The sequence below is a fragment of the Apiospora aurea genome, assembly GCF_038362705.1.
Source record: "Apiospora aurea strain CBS 24483 chromosome Unknown utg000001l_segment0_segment0, whole genome shotgun sequence".
Taxonomy (NCBI): Eukaryota; Fungi; Ascomycota; class Sordariomycetes; order Amphisphaeriales; family Apiosporaceae; genus Apiospora; species Apiospora aurea.
This window is the reverse complement of record NW_027117388.1, coordinates 3,964,259-3,982,542: the sequence shown is the minus strand read 5'-3', so window position 1 is coordinate 3,982,542 and position 18,284 is coordinate 3,964,259. Positions and strand designations below refer to the sequence as shown.

At 56.1% G+C, this 18,284-nt stretch overlaps 8 protein-coding genes across 8 annotated transcripts; 5 read left to right on the top strand and 3 right to left on the bottom strand.

Annotated features, from left to right (window-relative positions):
* Positions 1 to 1,811: 1,811 nt before the first annotated feature.
* PG986_001245 (uncharacterized protein) lies at positions 1,812 to 2,624 on the top strand (the record flags this gene model as incomplete). The annotated part of the gene is made up of 2 exons (XM_066837467.1): positions 1,812 to 1,816; positions 2,108 to 2,624. 2 exons carry the CDS (start codon positions 1,812 to 1,814, stop codon positions 2,622 to 2,624), a joined length of 522 nt encoding a protein of 173 aa, XP_066706360.1.
* A 741-nt stretch (positions 2,625 to 3,365) lies between these two features.
* Positions 3,366 to 4,721, bottom strand: PG986_001244 (uncharacterized protein; the record flags this gene model as incomplete). The annotated part of the gene is made up of 4 exons (XM_066837466.1): positions 3,366 to 3,716; positions 3,759 to 3,831; positions 3,882 to 4,420; positions 4,491 to 4,721. The coding sequence occupies 4 exons, from the start codon at positions 4,719 to 4,721 to the stop codon at positions 3,366 to 3,368; spliced, it is 1,194 nt and encodes a 397-aa protein (XP_066706359.1).
* Positions 4,722 to 5,355: 634 nt separating this feature from the next.
* On the top strand, positions 5,356 to 6,580 carry PG986_001243 (naringenin-2-oxoglutarate 3-dioxygenase; the record flags this gene model as incomplete). The annotated part of the gene is made up of 2 exons (XM_066837465.1): positions 5,356 to 6,234; positions 6,290 to 6,580. The coding sequence occupies 2 exons, from the start codon at positions 5,356 to 5,358 to the stop codon at positions 6,578 to 6,580; spliced, it is 1,170 nt and encodes a 389-aa protein (XP_066706358.1).
* A 597-nt stretch (positions 6,581 to 7,177) lies between these two features.
* Positions 7,178 to 9,129, bottom strand: PG986_001242 (uncharacterized protein; the record flags this gene model as incomplete). Its single annotated transcript, XM_066837464.1, has 6 exons — positions 7,178 to 7,881; positions 7,938 to 8,180; positions 8,233 to 8,307; positions 8,363 to 8,893; positions 8,957 to 8,990; positions 9,058 to 9,129. 6 exons carry the CDS (start codon positions 9,127 to 9,129, stop codon positions 7,178 to 7,180), a joined length of 1,659 nt encoding a protein of 552 aa, XP_066706357.1.
* A 903-nt stretch (positions 9,130 to 10,032) lies between these two features.
* On the top strand, positions 10,033 to 11,772 carry PG986_001241 (uncharacterized protein; the record flags this gene model as incomplete). Its single annotated transcript, XM_066837463.1, has 1 exon — positions 10,033 to 11,772. The coding sequence occupies one exon, from the start codon at positions 10,033 to 10,035 to the stop codon at positions 11,770 to 11,772; it is 1,740 nt and encodes a 579-aa protein (XP_066706356.1).
* A 745-nt stretch (positions 11,773 to 12,517) lies between these two features.
* PG986_001240 (uncharacterized protein) lies at positions 12,518 to 13,935 on the bottom strand (the record flags this gene model as incomplete). Its single annotated transcript, XM_066837462.1, has 5 exons — positions 12,518 to 12,960; positions 13,050 to 13,117; positions 13,177 to 13,297; positions 13,358 to 13,432; positions 13,494 to 13,935. 5 exons carry the CDS (start codon positions 13,933 to 13,935, stop codon positions 12,518 to 12,520), a joined length of 1,149 nt encoding a protein of 382 aa, XP_066706355.1.
* A 1,097-nt stretch (positions 13,936 to 15,032) lies between these two features.
* PG986_001239 (FAD binding domain containing protein) lies at positions 15,033 to 16,644 on the top strand (the record flags this gene model as incomplete). Its single annotated transcript, XM_066837461.1, has 5 exons — positions 15,033 to 15,248; positions 15,358 to 15,503; positions 15,603 to 16,073; positions 16,141 to 16,255; positions 16,276 to 16,644. The coding sequence occupies 5 exons, from the start codon at positions 15,033 to 15,035 to the stop codon at positions 16,642 to 16,644; spliced, it is 1,317 nt and encodes a 438-aa protein (XP_066706354.1).
* A 563-nt stretch (positions 16,645 to 17,207) lies between these two features.
* Positions 17,208 to 18,221, top strand: PG986_001238 (uncharacterized protein; the record flags this gene model as incomplete). Its single annotated transcript, XM_066837460.1, has 1 exon — positions 17,208 to 18,221. The coding sequence occupies one exon, from the start codon at positions 17,208 to 17,210 to the stop codon at positions 18,219 to 18,221; it is 1,014 nt and encodes a 337-aa protein (XP_066706353.1).
* Positions 18,222 to 18,284: the final 63 nt, after the last annotated feature.

The window sequence follows — 18,284 nt, the reverse complement described above, 5'->3', positions numbered from 1 at the left end:
TGCACTGCTGCACTGCTGCACTGCTGCACTGCTGCACTGCTGACGATCAGGACGAAAAGGGACCTATCGATGTCATCCGTCTCGACCCGATGTGAAAGCTCCCGATGCTGATAGGGCATGATAGGAAAGAAAGTATGGATGGCATGCAGTGACAAAAAGCAGACGAAGCAGACCCAGACTTCAAGAGCATCTGAGAGTTTTATGCTATGCAGTGATATTTGCTTTGGTGTTGCAGTCGCTCGTTCGTATCCAGTCACCCGGTTTTGTAGGCGCCACGCTAAAGAAGAAGGAAAAGCAGGCCGCTAACAGCCAGCTAAGAACAGCCTGTGGTTTGGCAGTTTTGGCGTGCCACGGCGGCTGAATTGACTGACGGGACCCATACAAAGCCACTGCCCGGCGGCCATGGCGCACCCTGGCCAATCGCAGCAAAGCTCGCGGACTACCAAGAAAGCAGCTCAAACACAACGACGTTTCGTTTCTCTCCTTTGCGCCCAATTGGCCAATTCCATTGGCTGGCCAGCTTGCGGTTTTCTTTCCCTCGTTCCTGGTCACAGACGGACGGGTCAGTGGGAGAAAAGTGCACCGCGAGGTAACCGCGAACCTGGCATGTGCATCTTCAAGAGCTTGGGTGTCATGTACCATGATGAGGCTGCATCGGCCGCTCGTCCCTTGCGCACCAACCATGGGCTTGCAAGCCCAATAAGGATAATCGGAAACCCCTGATCTGATCGGATGGATGCCCTTGTCGCAGACCTCTTGATGAGATAGCGTGGTAGTACTGAAGGCGGCCCCTTCCCACCTAAAGAACACACGCTCCTCTTCTCCAGGTTCCAGGCCACTTTTGCCTTTGCCAAGTTGTCGTGGCTACTGTCTGCTCTTCCCACCGGCCCGTCTTCTTCCCTGCTCGTAGCCCAGCCTGGGCTTTTCTCATTCTCGTTCCATATTTGCATCATTCCTAATTATCGCCTGTCTCTTTGGTACTCTGCCACTTGCTGGCTCTTCTTTTCTCCCGCAGTCGCACTTGGCCGATTGCCCGAAGCAGTGCTTCGTTCTTTTCCCCATCTTGACGCTTCGTCTTGTACCTTGACCCGGAGCGACAGCCCCCCTTCGCTCTTTCCTTACCAATACTGTTTCATGCCCGGTTTTCCCGAGTTTGCTGGGTAGTGGCAAAGGTGGCCTCGCTATCTTTCGGTGCTACTGAGCCAGACAGCCGGAGTCATCTATCGACACCTGTAGCGACTTGGAGCGTTTGACGGTGTTACTCGTTTGGCCGGATGTTACTTGCCTGATGTAACACTTCCCAGTTCGAACCACCAGGCTGGGCTCACTTGGCCTTGGAGACGGCCGACTTCCGCGCCCATCGCCACGGCAAAGATTCAAAGGGACTGACGGCATGAATTGATCGCTGCTGGACCCTTGATACCATCTGGTCAATCTTTAGATGATCAACGGAGACCGTCGATAGGACCCAGCTGGCTCGATCATAGTTCGGAGAATTTCTCAGTCGCATTGACGTTGGTTCGACGTCTGTCCGGACTCGTCCTGCAGCCCCCATTGGCTGTTGCCCCCCGCGGGCACATCTCCATCGTTCGCAGTTCCCCGAGACATCTGACATCTCGTGTTTCGAACCTCTCTGCCCGGCTGCTCTCGGCCATTCCAGAACGCGTTTCCTGATCGCGACCACGCGGCACCCCAGGATCTGCCCTGCCCTCTTCTTTTAAGGTCCTCAGCCCCGGTCTGTCTTGCTTGCATTGCGCTTTAGCGTCAGCTCAGTCGACACGCTTTGCAATGTCACGGATGAAGCGAAAGCAATGTAGTACGTCCAAACTGCTACTACTGCTCACTCTGGGCCGTATGGCGTCTGCACTGTCGCTCGCCAGTTTCCAGCTGATCACATCCGATGCCGTCCCTGCGAACTGCATCGCCGCATACAACAATCAAATCGTTGGTTGTTCCCGGCGCGATTTTAAAAATGGCAGGCAGTGCTCAGCCGATTGCGTGCAAGGACTAGTAGAAACGGCTTCGCTCATGGACACATTCTGCAAAGGGGTGGCTGTAAATCCCAAGACGTTACTGGGAATGACGATGAATGGTCAACTTTTGTCAGCTCTGTGTCCTGGATCACCTCTGCCCGCTACAACACTCACCGTGACCATACAACCCTCACCAACACCACGGTCGCCCCAACCTTCACCACAGGTTCCTCCGGGACCTCCAGGGCCTCCAGGGCCACCAGGGGCGCCAGGACAGCCAGGCCCTCCAGTTCCACCAGTGCCGCCAGGGCAACAACCAGGACAACCGGCACCACCACCTTCCCCGCCGCCGCCGCCGCCGATAGAAACAGAGACCCAACGTTTACCTCCGACGACGCTAAAAACCAGCACAGTACAGTCGACAAAGACGCCAAGGCCGGTGATCCCTACATTTACTACACTGCCTACGACAGTCACTTCGACTACACGACCGACTATAGTGACTTCGACTACGGAGCCCACTATAACCATTCCGGCCACGCAACCTACGACACTCAGCACCACTTCAACTATGCAACCGACAACAGATACCGACACAACCGAGACTCAGCCGCCGCCAACGAGTGTAGTGTCTCAACCATCGCCAACTAGCGAGGTAACGTCTGCGCAGCCCACAGAGACGCAAACAGACTCAGTTATAGGCCCCGCTCCAAAGGTCACAGGAGGCGGCAGTCCGTTTGATACAATTGTCAATTTCGCACCTACACGCTCAATCCATCTCGCCAATGCTCTAGTAGCAGCCATTGGTGTTACAATAATCTTATTTTGGTAGGCGAAATTGGCAAAGATAGAGAGGGGAAGAGAGAGGGGAGAACTCGACATCGCGGGATAATCACTCCTTGGATTGAAAATTAGCCTAATTTGTAAAACATATTGATAGAAAGAGAGCTGGGCTGAGACGGGCATACATATGTACATTCATTACTTGGGGACATGGGGACAGGAGCAGACAGCGTTGGGATATGGTTTGTGTTTGGAGTGACGCATCATCCATGGAGTTAAGTTTGGCGAAGAAGAACTTGTATGAGTACTAGAAAAGGGGACAGCGATGGAATTCTTGATGCTATAATGCAGTAAGGGGAAGCTGCAGAAGTCGGAATCTTGGAAAGCCATCTTGGGCTGCGAGATCCACCAACAACTTATCACGGATATGAAATCCTGCCACGAGACAACGTATACTACCAGCCATTATGACTGAAATCAATGAATCCCAAAGAACGTCAAATCAACGAATCACCCCTGACTGCTGGCTGTTGTGACTAACCACAAGCGAGTAGGGGAATCATGAAACTCGATGGCTTTCAAAATATGCCTGGGTAATGTGGTCCCAGGTTAACCCCGTTTGACGGTACTGAATAAACACGCCAGCTCGTCCTTTCTTTTCCCTTCTTCGAACCAAGCCCTGTCCCTGCGCCACGCATGGCAGAGGATATCGCGCCCCGCCCGCGCGACCTCGCGGACCTGCTCAGGCGCGCCCCAGCCGTGCACCGACGTGCCGAAGCACACGAGGTGGGGGCCCAGCTGGACGGCGGTCCGCAGCGCGAACGCCTCGGAGGCGGCGACGGGCCCGTAGCCGGCGACGAACCCGGCCATCATCCACAGGCCGGCGCGCTGCTGCTTGTACAGCCACAGCTCGTACATCTCGGCCAGCATCTGGCCTAGGTCCAGGTTTGGTGCGCCGAGCTACGCCATTTCCCAGTCGACTACGAAGAGGGGGATGGGGACTGCGGGATTGGGGGGTTGGGGCGTGGGGGCGGTGTTGGGGAGGAGGATGCTGTTGATAACGGTCAGTGAATGGCTATATATCGTTTGGAACACCCACCACCCGTAAGGTTTCCCTAAACTTACTTGCCAGTCCAGAAGTCTCCGTGAATCACCTGCAACCGGCTCGCGTCCCGCAGCTCCGCCGCGGCCATCTCCTTGACCTCCTTGAAGACGGGCACGGCCTCGGTCAGGATGTCGGGGAACTGCGCGACGCGGTCCAGCAGCCACTGGAAGTTGATGGTGTGCTTCAGCGACTGCATGACGCCGTTGCTGGCCACGGCGCTGCGCAGTTCCTCTCGGTGGAGCTCGGATGAGTCGTGGAAGTCGCGCAGCCAGCGGCCCAAGGACAAGCCCAGCTGGTGGGCCTGAGTCCGCTGCACGTCCGTCTTCGATTCACCGCCAGCAGGAGAGGACGTGGAGGAGGAGGATGACCAGTATTTCAGGGCATAGGCCTTGAGGTTGGTGCCGTTGGGTAGGTACTCCTGGATCTGCGTGTTGGGGTCCTGCGGAAAGGGGTAGTGCTTGGGCGTACGGACTACGTATCGGTAGCCGTCATCACTGGGAGCCGTGGGAGCACCTATAGAAGACGAAGAGAAAGCTTGGAGGCAGACATCTTCAATGTGCTGTGACGAATGTTGTAAGTCAGACTCGCCGGGGGCAGGGGTGAAAGAAGAAGGTTGCGTTCTTACTTACACAGCGCGACGTAGACAGCTGGAAGCCCGGATTGCTTGCGAGAAAGCCTTCGCCGTGCTTCACGCGCACTCGACGGACGCCGTCATCCAGCGGCTGTGCCAGGTCGGCGAGGTAGATGAAGTTGGCGGTGCCGCCGGAGAGCGGGACGAGGGACGTGGCGGCGAAGGGAGTGCCTTCGAGCGAGCGAAGAACTTGAGATTGTATTTCGGCCTCGGACTGGGTTGAAGCCATGGTGAATTGGGAGATCTGGAGCCAATGGATTTGCAAAGAGGAAGAGTATTTTTGATCTGTTCTGTGGAGGATTATAGCTAAGTGGCAATGACACTTGAAGTATGGCATGTAACTGATGCCCCGGCAGCTATTGGTCCAGCTCGATGCTTGGCGCTATGAGCCATAATGATGTCTGTCTTTTGTTAGCAAGCGGGGCTGAATCTCAGCTGTCCGGAATGCCATGTGCACTTGGACGAGTCTGCAACTGTACCAAGCACATACGAGTATGTACCTAGGTAGGCAAGCTGAAGCTGACCAGAGTGCATACAACAACCCAGGTGGATGGATTTGGGCGGTGCTTTGCTCGATCTGGACTCCCGCTTTTTTCGGGCATCGGGGCCAAGTGGGCCTGCAACGCTTCCCGGACGTACGATTCTCGAGGCATCGACTTATGGATGTGTCACGGATTAGAATGATCAGTTGGAATAGATTTCATCATTTTGGCCAATCCATCCCGGACACTGTACTTGCCTCAGAAAACCAAGTCGGACCCGTCATCGTCAAACTTGGAGAGTGTGCTCTTAGCGCTTTCTGAGCCTAGCGCTTCACACGCAAACGCACATCAACCATTTGGACACAGCACCTGCAGCACACCATGTCTGAATCACCAGACAGGGGGCAACTCAGCCTGCCCGTGATAGACATATCCCCCTTCATATCCTGGGACTCGCCCGAAAGTGATGACCATGCCACCAACCCTGACACCCCCAAGGAAACCGAGCATGGCAACGGCGCCGCTCACCCCCAAGCCCGCCTCCCCAAACCCACCACCGCAGCACACCTGACCCCAACCCAGCGCACCACCGTCGCCGCCCTGCGCGCCGCCGTCCAGCACCCCGGCTTCTTCTACCTAACAGGCCACGGCGTCCCTTGCGCCCTGATGCAGCGCGTCCTGTCGCTAGGCCGGCAATTCTACACCGCGCCCGACTCGCTGCCCCCAAAACGGTCCATCGCGCGCCGCCCCTGCGGCGACCGCTACGGCGACGGCGCGCGGGGCTGGCAGGACGTCGACGCCGTCGCCCGCAACGACTGGCACGAGGCCCTCGACTTCTACGCCGAGATCGCGGGCGCCGAGCAGGTCGCCGCCCACCGCGCCTTCAAGGCCGCGCGCCCCGACGTCTGGCCCGGCGTCGACGGCCTGCTCGAGGGCCGCAACCTGTACCCGCCGCGGCCCGCCGCCATGCGCGACGTGTACCCGGACTACGTCGCGCGGCTGTGCAGCGTCGGGGAGGCGGTGATGCGGGCGCTGGGGTTCGCGCTCGAGCTGAGGGACCCGGAGTTCTTCGTCGGGGCGACGCGGGACTCGTTTTGGTGCTTGCGCGTGCTGGGCTACCCGCCTTTACCCCCTGCTTTCCGAAAGAAGGAGGGAGAGGACGATGACGAAGAAGATGAGGAAATGGTGGGATGCGGCGCGCATTCCGATTACGGGTGCCTAACCATGCTCCTCACCGACGACACCCCCGGCGCGCTCAAAGTCCGAGTCGCCGGAGGAGACGAAAATGGCTCAGGCCAAGACGACCAACAAAAAGAAGAGCAATGGGTCGACGCCGACCCCCTCCCCTGGCGCCTACGTCGTCAACATCGGCGACATGGTGGAGCAGTGGACCGGCGGCTGGGCGACGAGCACGGTGCACAAGGTCCTCCACCACGGCGACGGCTACCGCATCAGCGTGCCCTTCTTCTACGAGCCGGCCAAGCACGTCGTCGTCCGGCGCCTGCCCGAGTTCGGCGGCACCGAGGCCGACCCCGAGGTCCGGTACTGGGATCACCTCGTCAGCAAAATAGACGGTAGCTTCTTTAGGAAACGGACTACTTGGTGAACATTAAGAACCTGTCTCCAGAGTATCCCTTTTTATGAACAAAATCAAATGAACGTAATCATCATGGAAGAGTGCACTCCCGGCGTAGAAAGCTAAGGGGAAAGATGGCTCCTATTATGTGCTATAACCATAAAAAAGGGGCTATATCAATTCCCCTAAAGGCTGCCACACCATGTGTCATTCGGCAGTAGGCATGAGCTCCAGTATGAGGTGTTCTTTGAGGCTGGGGTATCTGAACGAGGTGTATTGTGCTTGCTGGACGAATAAAACTACCGAACGCCTCCTATGATGTATACAACCCTACATTTACAGCTCAAAGCCATGCTCATTCATCATGGCCGACCGATAAAATAACGACCACGACGGCTCCATCGTCATGATAACATGTATCCATTACTTCATGCTCCCCGCCTACGGCGCTTCGCACCCTGATAGCATTGGTGCTAGTGATTCACTCTCATTGGAGTTGCGGGCCCAATGACAAAGTCTAGGAGAAGCAATCGTACTGTAGAGACCAGTTGCCTGTATTTATGATGAGTGCTAAAAAGGAAGCCGAATTCTCAGTTAGGGACCGAACATTCCAGATAAACAGTTAGACTATTTCTTCCCCTTAACCAACTTAGAGGTATCTTCGTCTTCATCGTCGCTGAACTTGTCGCCGTCTTCTCCGACAGCAAAGATGGTCTCGCCGTCTTCGAACGAGTCGCGGGGGCTCACAGCCTTGCGCGCTCCCTTGTTTTGCGACGGGGGCGGGCCAGCGGGAGGCGCATAAAGGGACTCGGGTCGGGTGGATGCCGCGGCAGATGTGCCATTGTTGTTGTTGGCGTTGATGCGGGCATTCCTGTGCTTAGCAATGTTGGCCTCTTCATCGTCGCTGTCATCCGGGTTTCCGACATCAGCAAATTCGAAACCTCCGTCTTCATCCTGGGCAATCTCGTCACTCATGGCGAAGCGTCGGTTGTTGGCAGTGGGGCGCCAGACGTAGGCGACCCAGGCCACGTCGGCAAAGTACACCAGGTTCAGCCAGCCATCGAGGATGAACCACCGGCTCTTCCAGTGGAACGGCACGTAGTCGGGGTCCGACGCTGAGGCGAAACTGAAGCTGTTGAAGAAGAAGAAGCCGAAGATGACCAGAATGGAGATGAGAATGCACCACCAAAGCTTCTTGTACATGGCCTCCTTGACCGTCTGCTTGCGTTCACGCAAGTCCTTGAGTGTGAAGTTTAGCGAGTTAAGCGTCCACACATAAAAGGCAGTGAGGGTACCAGCCAAGGGCAGTACGACGAGCAGGACCAACGGGCCTACCAATGGTTAGCATGTTGGCACAGGATATGGAAATGAATAAACCCGAACTTACCAGCTGTATCGGGAGAGATCAATAGACTAGTAATCGCGTAGATCAAACCGAAAACGAAATGCGCAATGGCCAGGAATCGCACATAGGTCATAGTCTTACCAAGACTAGGTTTGACGACACCGTAGCCCATGCATACGATCAGCAGAAGGAAGAAGGAAAAGGAGTTGCGGAAAGCGTTCAGCACAGCCACGACAACCAACAGTACCCGGGCACCAACATTTGACCCGTTCCGGTTCAAATAGTCTGCGCAAAACATATGAGCATAAAATCGGCGGAAGATAGCCAGGAGACGCACCGTAGAAACCCCAGGTCATCAACATCTCTACCACGAGGAACACAAGAATGGCTGTGATGTAGTTCTGTACAGGTACTATCGAGAGGTCAGTTACGTTGAGCGGTGTAGATCATTGGTGTCTTAAACCTACAGATGTCGTATCTGTGTTGGTAGTACAAGAAGCCCCAGAATACTGCAACGACAGCATAGAGGATGGTGATGCCGCCGTAAAAGGGAAGCTTGGGGATTTGCGTCGCAGGAAGCTCGCCATACGCCTCACGGAACTCGACGGCGGCAGCGAAGTTGTCAATGTTGTACGGAATGGCGCCCACGCAGTAGTAGCCGGTCTTGGTGATGGGGTAGTTGATGGGTTTGGCGTCCTTCAGATGGACAGCCTGGGTCAAGATGAGGTTGGTCGACTTCTCGGTGGCATTGGCAGCCAGGATGAATTCGCCGGCATCGGTCTCGTTGCAATACCCCTTGTTGATGGCCTCCTTGTTACAAATGTACTCCTTGTTGTACGGATCGCCTTCAATGGGAAGACCGACGAATTGGTCGTCTTTCCACTCAAACACGACCAAACTGACGATGGGGTCTGCCTCGCCGTCGATGGGGTCGCCGAGGAATTTCGTCAGGATAAACGGATCGGTAGGACCGCCCCATGTCTTCTTGTTGTACATGCCTAGACGGACAGAGTTAGAATCACATGTTCAGGTTTTTCTGCGTTGCGCATATCTATTCATACCGGCGCATCGTTGCCTGTTCTCTTCGGATGCATCCTGAACGAGTTTCTGTTAGCAGAGTAACTAACCAACCGCGGCCGGGCGCTCTTCAGGCTGTGCATACCAATTTGACTTCCAAGGCCTGGGCCGTCCACAAGGACAGGCCCAGCACCGTTAAGGTCGAGAGCCACCTCATGGTTGATGATGAGTGTGGGCGTGTGTGTCGTGCTCTCCGAGGTTGAGGTAATCGGCAAGCTAGATCAATCTGTCCACAGCTGGGACAGCTCGGGTCGGATAACTGGAGTGCCTGCTCTCACGGAGTCGCGGGCCACTCAGCTTCCGCACGGCGTGCAACGGGAACGCAGAGAGGGTGCTTGGGATAGCGAGCCGCAGCACAGATGGCAGAGTCTGGATCAGAATTGAGCGGGAATACAAGGCAACACCCAGCGAAGAAAAGGAAAGGGCCTTTGACGACGATGTAGAATTGGAAGAACAGCTCATGGCTTTTTTGGGACGAGGATGCCCGGAAGTCGATGGAGCCCTGGCCTAGCCTATTGGAATGGCTTGGCGGCAGCTTTGGAAACGTTCAGAGGCCCAGTTGAAACCAAATCGCGCTAAGCTGCTGCCCCGGCTACGGCATGCATGCTATCATTGCGCGCAAGCGCTGCCGCCATTCGGGTTCTCGTCTGGGGGGACCATTACGACGCCTAATCACACGCTGGAAGCCTGTAAGCAGTGCAAGGTCTCCACCGCCGCAGCACGGCCATCGCCATCGCCATCGCGAGTCAAGAATCCGGGAAGCTGAGTTCCAGTGCGGAAAAAGTTGCATCTCATCCCAATTTGAGACTGCAAATCGACCTGCATTCCAATCTCCGGGCCTGTACCTTATCATATGCGTCTGGACTCCGTACCTCAACCTGCATATGTAGACTTGCCCAGGTTGGGTATTGGTATTGGTTCACAACCAGCCACACCTAGCAGCCACGGTCGTCCCGCCTAAGCTTCCGTCATCTTTTAGAGTATTTCTACTCTTTCTTGCTCACACACCACCTACCTATCTCGAGTCGGGATTGCATACAGCTTCCAGCAGCGAGAGAACATGGGCAAGGGAACCGACAAGCTGTACATCACCCATTCGGAATGGTCATCCTCCGACGCGTTTTCGGCCAACACTGGTGCTCGCTCCAAAGCCCCCGGCGCATCATTTAAACGTCTGCCTTTCAACTTTTGCGCCGCCAGCCTCCAACCTTTTCAGAATGCTGTTTGCACCGCAGACGGCACTATTTTCGACATCGAAGTCATTTCAAAATGGCTCAAAGATCACGATACGAACCCCGTCGACGGAAAGCCCCTGGCTATGCGAGACCTAATCAAGCTCAACTTTGCGCGCAACGCCGACGTCGATTCGCGAGGCCAAGATGGTTCCGGCAGTGATGGAAAAGGTGATCTGATAGATCCAGTCACCTTCAAGGTCTTCACCGACAACACACACATTGTCGCCATTCGGCATGGAGCCTACGCCAATGTGTTTGCTTGGGATACCGTCGAGAAGATGAACATCAAGTCCAAGATGTGGCGCGATCTAGTCGACGACAAGGAGTTCGGTCGATCCGACATCATTACCCTGCAGGATCCGCAAAATGCCGCGAGTCGAGACCTTAGCCAGTTCAAATTCCTCAAGGAAGGCGGGGAGGCACTCCTGACCAAAGAACAAGAAACGGAGCGAAAAGAAGGGAACGTCAACATCGATGCTCTCGGGCGTGTTGGAGACAAGGTACTCCGGGCGAAGGAGGCAGTGGAGAAGGCGAGGCGCGAGCGCGAAGCTGGTGGCGACATCAACCATACCCATTCGAAAGCCCTGACGAAAAGCTCCGACGGCAGCACTGCGATGCGCAAGTCGATGATACAAGACAAGAAAACCGCATACAACGCGGCAGCATACACGACGGGCCGAGCGGCAGCCTCATTCACAAGCACAGGTCTCACTCCAGAGACGAGTGGCGAGCGCGCATTGCTATCCGACGAAGAGTATATGCTGAAACCCAGGCGCGTCAAGATAAAGGGCTACGCACGCATGGAGACCAATCTGGGCGACCTGAACCTGGAGCTCCATACCGAATATGCGCCACGGGCCGTTTGGAATTTTACCCGTCTTGCGCAAAAGGGGTTCTATCGCAACATGTCGTTCCACCGCAATATCCGGAACTTCATGATTCAAGGTGGGGATCCATCAGGAACCGGGCGTGGCGGCGAGTCCATCTGGGGCAAAAACTTCAAGGACGAATTCGAGTCCCCGTTGACCCATGACTCACGCGGTGTCATCAGCATGGCTAACAAGGGCAAAAACACAAACTCTTCGCAGTTCTTCATCACATATCGGCCGGTGAAGCATCTGGATAACAAGCACACCATCTTCGCCAAAGTTGTGGGCGGTATGGACGTTCTCAAGAGGATGGAGGAGGTGCCTGGCGACGGGTCGGACCGACCGCTCAACAAGATTACCATCAAGGACATTATTGTCTACCTCGATCCCTTCGAGGAATTTCAAAAGCAAAAGGCGGATCGTGACCTGCAGGCGGAACGGAAAGCAGAGGTGGAACGCCGCGGCGGGACCGAAGACGACCGGACCACATGGACTGGCAAACGGATCCGCGGCAACGGAACTGCAGACTCTGGGAGTGGGGGTCCCGGCGTTGGGAAATACCTGCAAGCTGCGCGGAAGCAGCATCAGAATACGGGCGCAGACGAGCTTATCGAGGACGACGTCCCGGATACCTGGGAAGAGCCGGCACAGAAAAAGGCCAAGAGCGGCGGGTTCGGAAACTTTGATGCTTGGTAATTTCTACACGCGAGCGATGTATATACAAGATTGGCATTGGGCGGCGTTCAGGAAATACCCGTAAAAGGGGATTTGACGATACCAATGAGATTTGCCATGATTTCGTGCTCATGGCTGGAAGCTGCGTTTAACTGCACATTTGAGTCCCAGAATACATGATGATTGGCCAGCGCTGCCTCTTCCATTCGCCCAGTCGATGATTCCATGTATTTGATTATGCCCAAAGCAGTGCGAACTCAAGGGAGAGCTCTTAAAGACCTCCTTTAGCCCCAAAGAACTACACGAACGCAGTGTCCGTCGGTTGCCCTCCACTTCCACCTCCGCCGACACCAACCGGATGGTCAACGCCATCCTCTTCGCGGGCACCATACAGAAGTACTTCGCCTTACGGAGCTGTGGCAGTGTGCGACATTTCTTCCGTCACGCTGCCGTGCTCCACACCATCCTCAGGCATTTGGTCATGGACATAACGTTCGAGGTGCCCGGGCGGTGCCGCCGTCAACCGTTTCTGGGTTTCTACCTTGGTTTCCCGAAGAAAAAGTCGCAGAGAATGAAGTATCACGAGATTCAATTTAGCTCGTTCAAAGATATGGAACCGACGCCGGGAAGATAGATCAGTCGGAGACCGCATTTGCTTCGTAGTTTTTTTTTTTTTTTTTGGTTTTCTTTTTTTTTTTAAAAAGAAATCGGGGTATCTATACAGAAGAATATTGGCTGGCATCTAGGAAACCGCAAGACTACCTAACTAGGTAGGAGCCGACCGCGACAGCATCTCGATATCCGCGGTTCCTGGCGGCGGCCCTGCCCCTATCATGTTGTCGTCGTACGTGACGGCCACCGTCCGGGTCCGCATGATGCCCGGGGCGTCGGCTTCGGCTGCTGCTTCTTCTTCTTGTTGTTGTTGTCGTCGTTCCTGCTCTAGTTGTTTCTGCGCGTTCTTCTTACTCTCGCTCTCGCTGAACGTGTCGCTGCTCTGGTGCTTGTCTTGTATCTTGCTACCGCCCCCGCCCGGGAATTTGCCGGCGTTGTCCGATGCGACGTAGGGACCCATCCCCCGGGGGAGGACGGTCCCGTGACAGGCCCGCTGGGTCCGGAAGAAGGTTCGCAGGATCGGGATGGAACACGCGACGATGGTGGCGTTGGGCTCGGCGATACCGACGATGTGGAAGACCCAGATGGAATGGAAGTCTAATTTGGATCGCCCGTTAGTTCTGGTTCGAGGTCTCGATGATTTGGGAGAGGAGAAGGGGGTTAGAGAGGAAGAGACGTTAACTTACATCTGGTGCTCTCGTAATCCAAGAGTCGTATGCCCTCGAATCCTTTTACCAGTCCCGCAAGTCCTGCTCTGTAGTGATGGGTTAGTTCGGTCATTTTGAAGTATGGCCCATATTCTTCTAGACTTACATTACACCGATGCTCGTCGTGATGACTGCAGCAACCCACTTATCGTGTGACTTCAGAGTGACCTCCAACATACGAGTCAGGGGCAAGAAGGCCAATATGAAGTCGGAGCTGGCGGAGAGGACTGTTTTGCTTCGTTAGCCCATGACAAGAAGGGGGCCGATAGAGGGGTGGAGAAACCTACATGCTCCGACAACTTGCAGCATTATCCCGTTCGTCGGGTGTAAGCACGACGTTTCTATGCGGTTGGCTTGCGGGTCTGTAATGCTGTTAGGCCTCTCTTCCTATGGGCAATATGATTGAGGGAGGGAAGCACATACGGTCACATATATTCAGCCACACGAGGAACAGATGCGCGATGTAGTACGAGTTGATGACGAGCAGAAGAGCGATGATGGTCCACCGCTGCCAGCCGGAGGGGAAGATGCGCAGCAGGGTGAGGGAGAAGGACAGCTTGGTGAGGGAGAGGGCGAACTTCTGGAGGTTGTCGCCGATGAGCATGAGCAGCAGGATGGTGGGCTCGGCGATGGTGGCCTTGGCGAAGCCGCGGCGGAGCATCTCGGCGAAGACGGCGCTCTGGGCGATGGTGAAGACCCAGCCGCCGACCAGGGCGTGGTCGTCCCACGAGAGCTGGTTGCGGGCCTGGCGGATGTAGACGCGCACGCCGAGGAAGATGCCCGAGACGAGGGCCATGGCCCAAACAACAAAATTGCCGACCAGGGCCACGTCGCCGTCGCGCTCGGCGTTGAATGACGGAGCCATCGGATCCTTCTTCTCCTGAGGATGGACGAAATGCCTACCCCGTAGTCACAGAAGACTGTGAATATGAATATGAATAGGAATGGGATATAACGAATGACTGATGGCTAGGTTCTTGGATCCGAACGCCGTGGAGTTCAGAGAAGGAGACTTTTTTTGACCATTCCACGCTCAGCGACAGAAAGATGGCAACGGATTGAATACATGACGACAAGTCCAAAACTTCAGATGGCTCTCTACCTGATCGGCGGAGGGGGGCGCGTTAGACGGGACCCCGAAAGGAGTCGAGAACCAACACGCCAAGGATCCAAGGATTCAATATTGCGACTGGTAATCTCGGACCGAGTCGTTGTTGTCAAGCAGCATCTCCCAACTCCCCCGTTCCGGCATGAATGCAAGGGGGCGCATCGTTCCTTATGAGATGTTCATTTCCACCGTCGTGGGCGACACGTTCTGCCTGTTTCTGCCTGCGTTTCCAATTAACCAAACCGGGCATGGAGGAGAGGGGGGCAGGGGGGCCGGTGAAGCAAACGGTTCTGGGCCCAGGAAGTGACAGAGTCCTGGCAGAGGAGGTGGCTCGGCCAATCGAGGCCGTCGTCGCCCGCGGATGCGGCGGTACCTTATTTCAACGCGCCAATTCCCGACCGTGGGCGGTTGGGCTAGCCGGGGGGATATTAGCAGGTCGACGATCCCTCTTAACCGGGCTACGCCTCCCATGCACCATGCATCCCATCTGGCCTCACGGACCAACGGCTCCAGTCGCCGTTGTGGCCCTTGTGGGCAGCCATCACGGACCCCAACTTGCCCCAACCGGCCTGCATATCTGCATACGAAGGATGCAGATATTGCTTCTGGCGTCGCATTATTGCTGCCGCCCGCCTGGCCGCCCTGCCGGATTGGCCAAAAACCGGATGCCGTCACTGTGCCGCCTTCCTGTTGCAACGTCCTGCCCGCCTTAAAAAGTTCTGGGCCCCCTTGCATAGCTGTCAACCGCCCTTGCAGATTCCTCATCTTATCCATTTTTGATCATCTCGTCGTCCTTTGGGGAAATGATCCTCGCAGGGTTCGTCCAGAACATGGTACTGCCACTGTTACACGTCATGCTCGCCTCGTGTTTCGCCGCATCCAGTGCCAAACTAGCAGCAACGGCTACCGGTGCCGAGAACGTAAATCTCCAGGTTCTTTCCAAGACACCAAAATCCGATGATGTGGCTATACGCTCTGGCGGCCACTCTACCTGGGCATCCAACAATGTGGCCGGTGGTGTGACGATTGATCTCAGCTTGCTCAATCAGGTGACCTACTCAGAGGATACCGTGAGCACACACCATCCGAGCCTATACACTCCAGATCGTCGCACAATGTTGCTCCTAGCTTTTCCTTGCTATTACTGCACAACAACATCCCTTGCTGACGAGACGTTAGAATATTGCCTCGGTTGGGACCGGCGCAAAATGGGGAGCCGTTATGCTGGAAATCGAGAAATACAACCGGACAGCCACAGGGGGGCGTGAAGGAGACGTTGGCGTCGGCGAGTTGCTTCTCGGAGGAGGCTTGTCCTTCTACACAAGGTATGTGGTTCGGACAGAAACCAAGAACTTGTAGATTCTGGCATCGACTACAACTTCTTGTGTTTGATGGCGGTTTCAGTCCATTGACACGAGCTACAGCAAACGTGGTATCGCATCAAACGATGTCGCCAACTTCGAGGTCGTGCTTGCCGACGGTTCCGTCATAGACGCCAATGCAAGAACCAACCCGGGCTTATTCAAAGCACTAAAGGGGGGCAGTAACAACTTTGGCATCGTCACCCGGTTTGACATGCTCACGTTTGAAGCCACGCCCGGTGGCATCTACGGCGGACTCGGCTCCATGAAATACGAGCAAAAGGAGATTATGCTACGCGCTTTCGTCAGAATGATCGATATCAACGAAGCGAATCCTGCAGATACTGGGGTTCTCATCTTGGAATACAACAGCCCGGGCCCGGCTGCCATTATGATGGCCGTGGTCAATCTTGACGGCGTGGAGAACTCGACGTCTTTCGAACCATTGCAGAACGTTCCCGTAACGTCCCGGGACGTCAAGGGACGGACGTATGGCGAGTACATCACTGCTTTTCAGCAACCAGGAGGGTTCGGGTACGCAGGCTTTCTCTCCCGCCCCCACGGTGCCTATACTGAACACTATTGACATTTCTCCCCGCAGAAAGGTCTGGTTCTCCTTTTGTTTCAAGGACGATGCCGATATTGTCAACAAAGCCGCTTCGCTTTGGGAGGAGGTGACTTCCGAAGCCGAGAGCGCGCTGCCCGGGGAGGCTGGGGTCTTAATTCCGTCTTCCAGCCCCTGGCCAAGTTCTACGGCCAGATTGGTGGTAGCCAGAACGTACTGGGTCTGGACCAAACCCTGGAGCATGATTCAATCATCTGGCTGGCCGATGCCACCATGTCCACTCCCGAACAAGAGGTTTACCTCCAAAGGGCTATGAGAAACCTCACAGATACACTAGAGGCATATACCGTCGAGAAGGGTGGCTATACCCAGTGGCGGTATCTCAACTACGTTGATCCGTCGCAGAACCCCCTGAAATCCTATAGTAAGAACAACGTCCGGCTGATGAAGGGAGTAGCAGCTCAGTATGACCCGGATGGGTTCTTTCAGAAACGAGTCTCTTCGGGGTTCAAAATTTCGAACATTGACGATGATTGGTAAGCAGAATTTGACTAATACAAATTTCCGCCTGAGTCCAGTGTCTCAAGTATGCCCCTGCACACTATATACATTCGAAGCCAGACATGTGACTGCAGTGCAAAACCAAGCCTTCAAAGGCAATAACACTCGTAACCCTTCGTTTTATGAGGCTTCCCTACCTGAGGTACATAAGCACTAATACTTCTTGCAGACAGAATAAGCATAGACTCTGGCAGCACGCTAGGACATACTATATCTCACCGATCACGCCCTTAATCGGACACGATAGATCTTGACCCACTCCGCCCCAGGGGCAGCCGAGGCCCGAGATCCTTCTCCCCACAATTTCCCTATCGCATGTAAGCTGCCCTGGCCGACTGGGTGGTATTCTGCAGGCATGTGCAGGGGAATCCCAGGTGTGAATCCTCTGGCATCCGTCTCATGAGATGGGAACGCCAACCCAGATCTTCTCATTTTCCCCGTAGTGGTGACTGCACTATAAGAAGGTCTAGGCCACCCCATACGACTCACGATCTCTCGGCTGTCTATCTGTCCATCCCCCTCCTGCAAGCAGCAACATCACCATGGCTTCCACCACCACCGAACAAACCGCCATCGAGGAGATCGGGCCCGGCCAGTTCCGCTCCGTACACAACCCGGGCCGCATGGGCAACGCCAAACCCATCGCCTACGGCGGCTGCACCCTCGGCGTCGCCGTCCGCGCCGCCTACGCCGCCGCCGTGCCGCCCACCCACCGCCTCTACTCTCTCGTCGGCCACTACCTCGGCCCGGCCTCGACGACGGAGCCGCTCGTCTGCACCGTGCACGACACCCGCACCACCAAGTCCTTCGCCACACGCCGCGTCGTCGTCCAGCAGGCCCACCGGCCCACCACCACCGGAGGAGAGCAGACGCAGACGCAGATGCGGACGTGCATGGAGCTGATCGCCGACTTCCACGCCAAAGAGCCCGCGGCGCCGGGAATGACGTACTCTGTAACGCCATCGCGCGCCTACGCGGGGCCCGACGCGCAGTCCGAGACCCCTGTAGTACTTACAACCGTCCTGTCCGCCGCCGAGGAGGCCGCCGTCGCGCGCAGCCGCGACGTCTTCGGCCTGAACGAGCGCTTCCTCGAGACTCGCCCCTGCCGCGGGGGCGTCGCGGCCCAGAACCTGAACGGGATCCTAAAAGCGCGGCCGACGACGCAAGATGCGCTTCCCTTAGCGGACCGGACGTCGGCCGAGTGGGTGCGCAACAAGACGCCCCTCGAATCGCCGGCCGACCACGCCGCGGCGCTCGCGTTCTGCTTGGATGGCGGGTTGTCCTTCGTGCCGCTGACGCACGACCATGGCTGGCTTACCGACGTGGCCGCGTGCTCGTCGCTCGACTTCGCGCTGCGGGCCATGGCGCCCCGGCCCGACTTCAACCGCTGGCACCTGCGGGAGCGCCGGACCATTGCTGGCGGCGCGGGGCGCACGTATTCTGAGGGCCGGATGTGGCGCGAAGAGGGGAATTTGGTGTCGGTCATGTCGCAGCAGTCCATCATGCGGGCGAAGCGGGGGAAAACGGAGGGGGCGGAGAAGGCGTCGCGGTTGTGAAGCCACTCCTAATATGCCCTAGGTAGTCGAGGACACACTGTCGTACCTTCCGGGTTTAGCCCC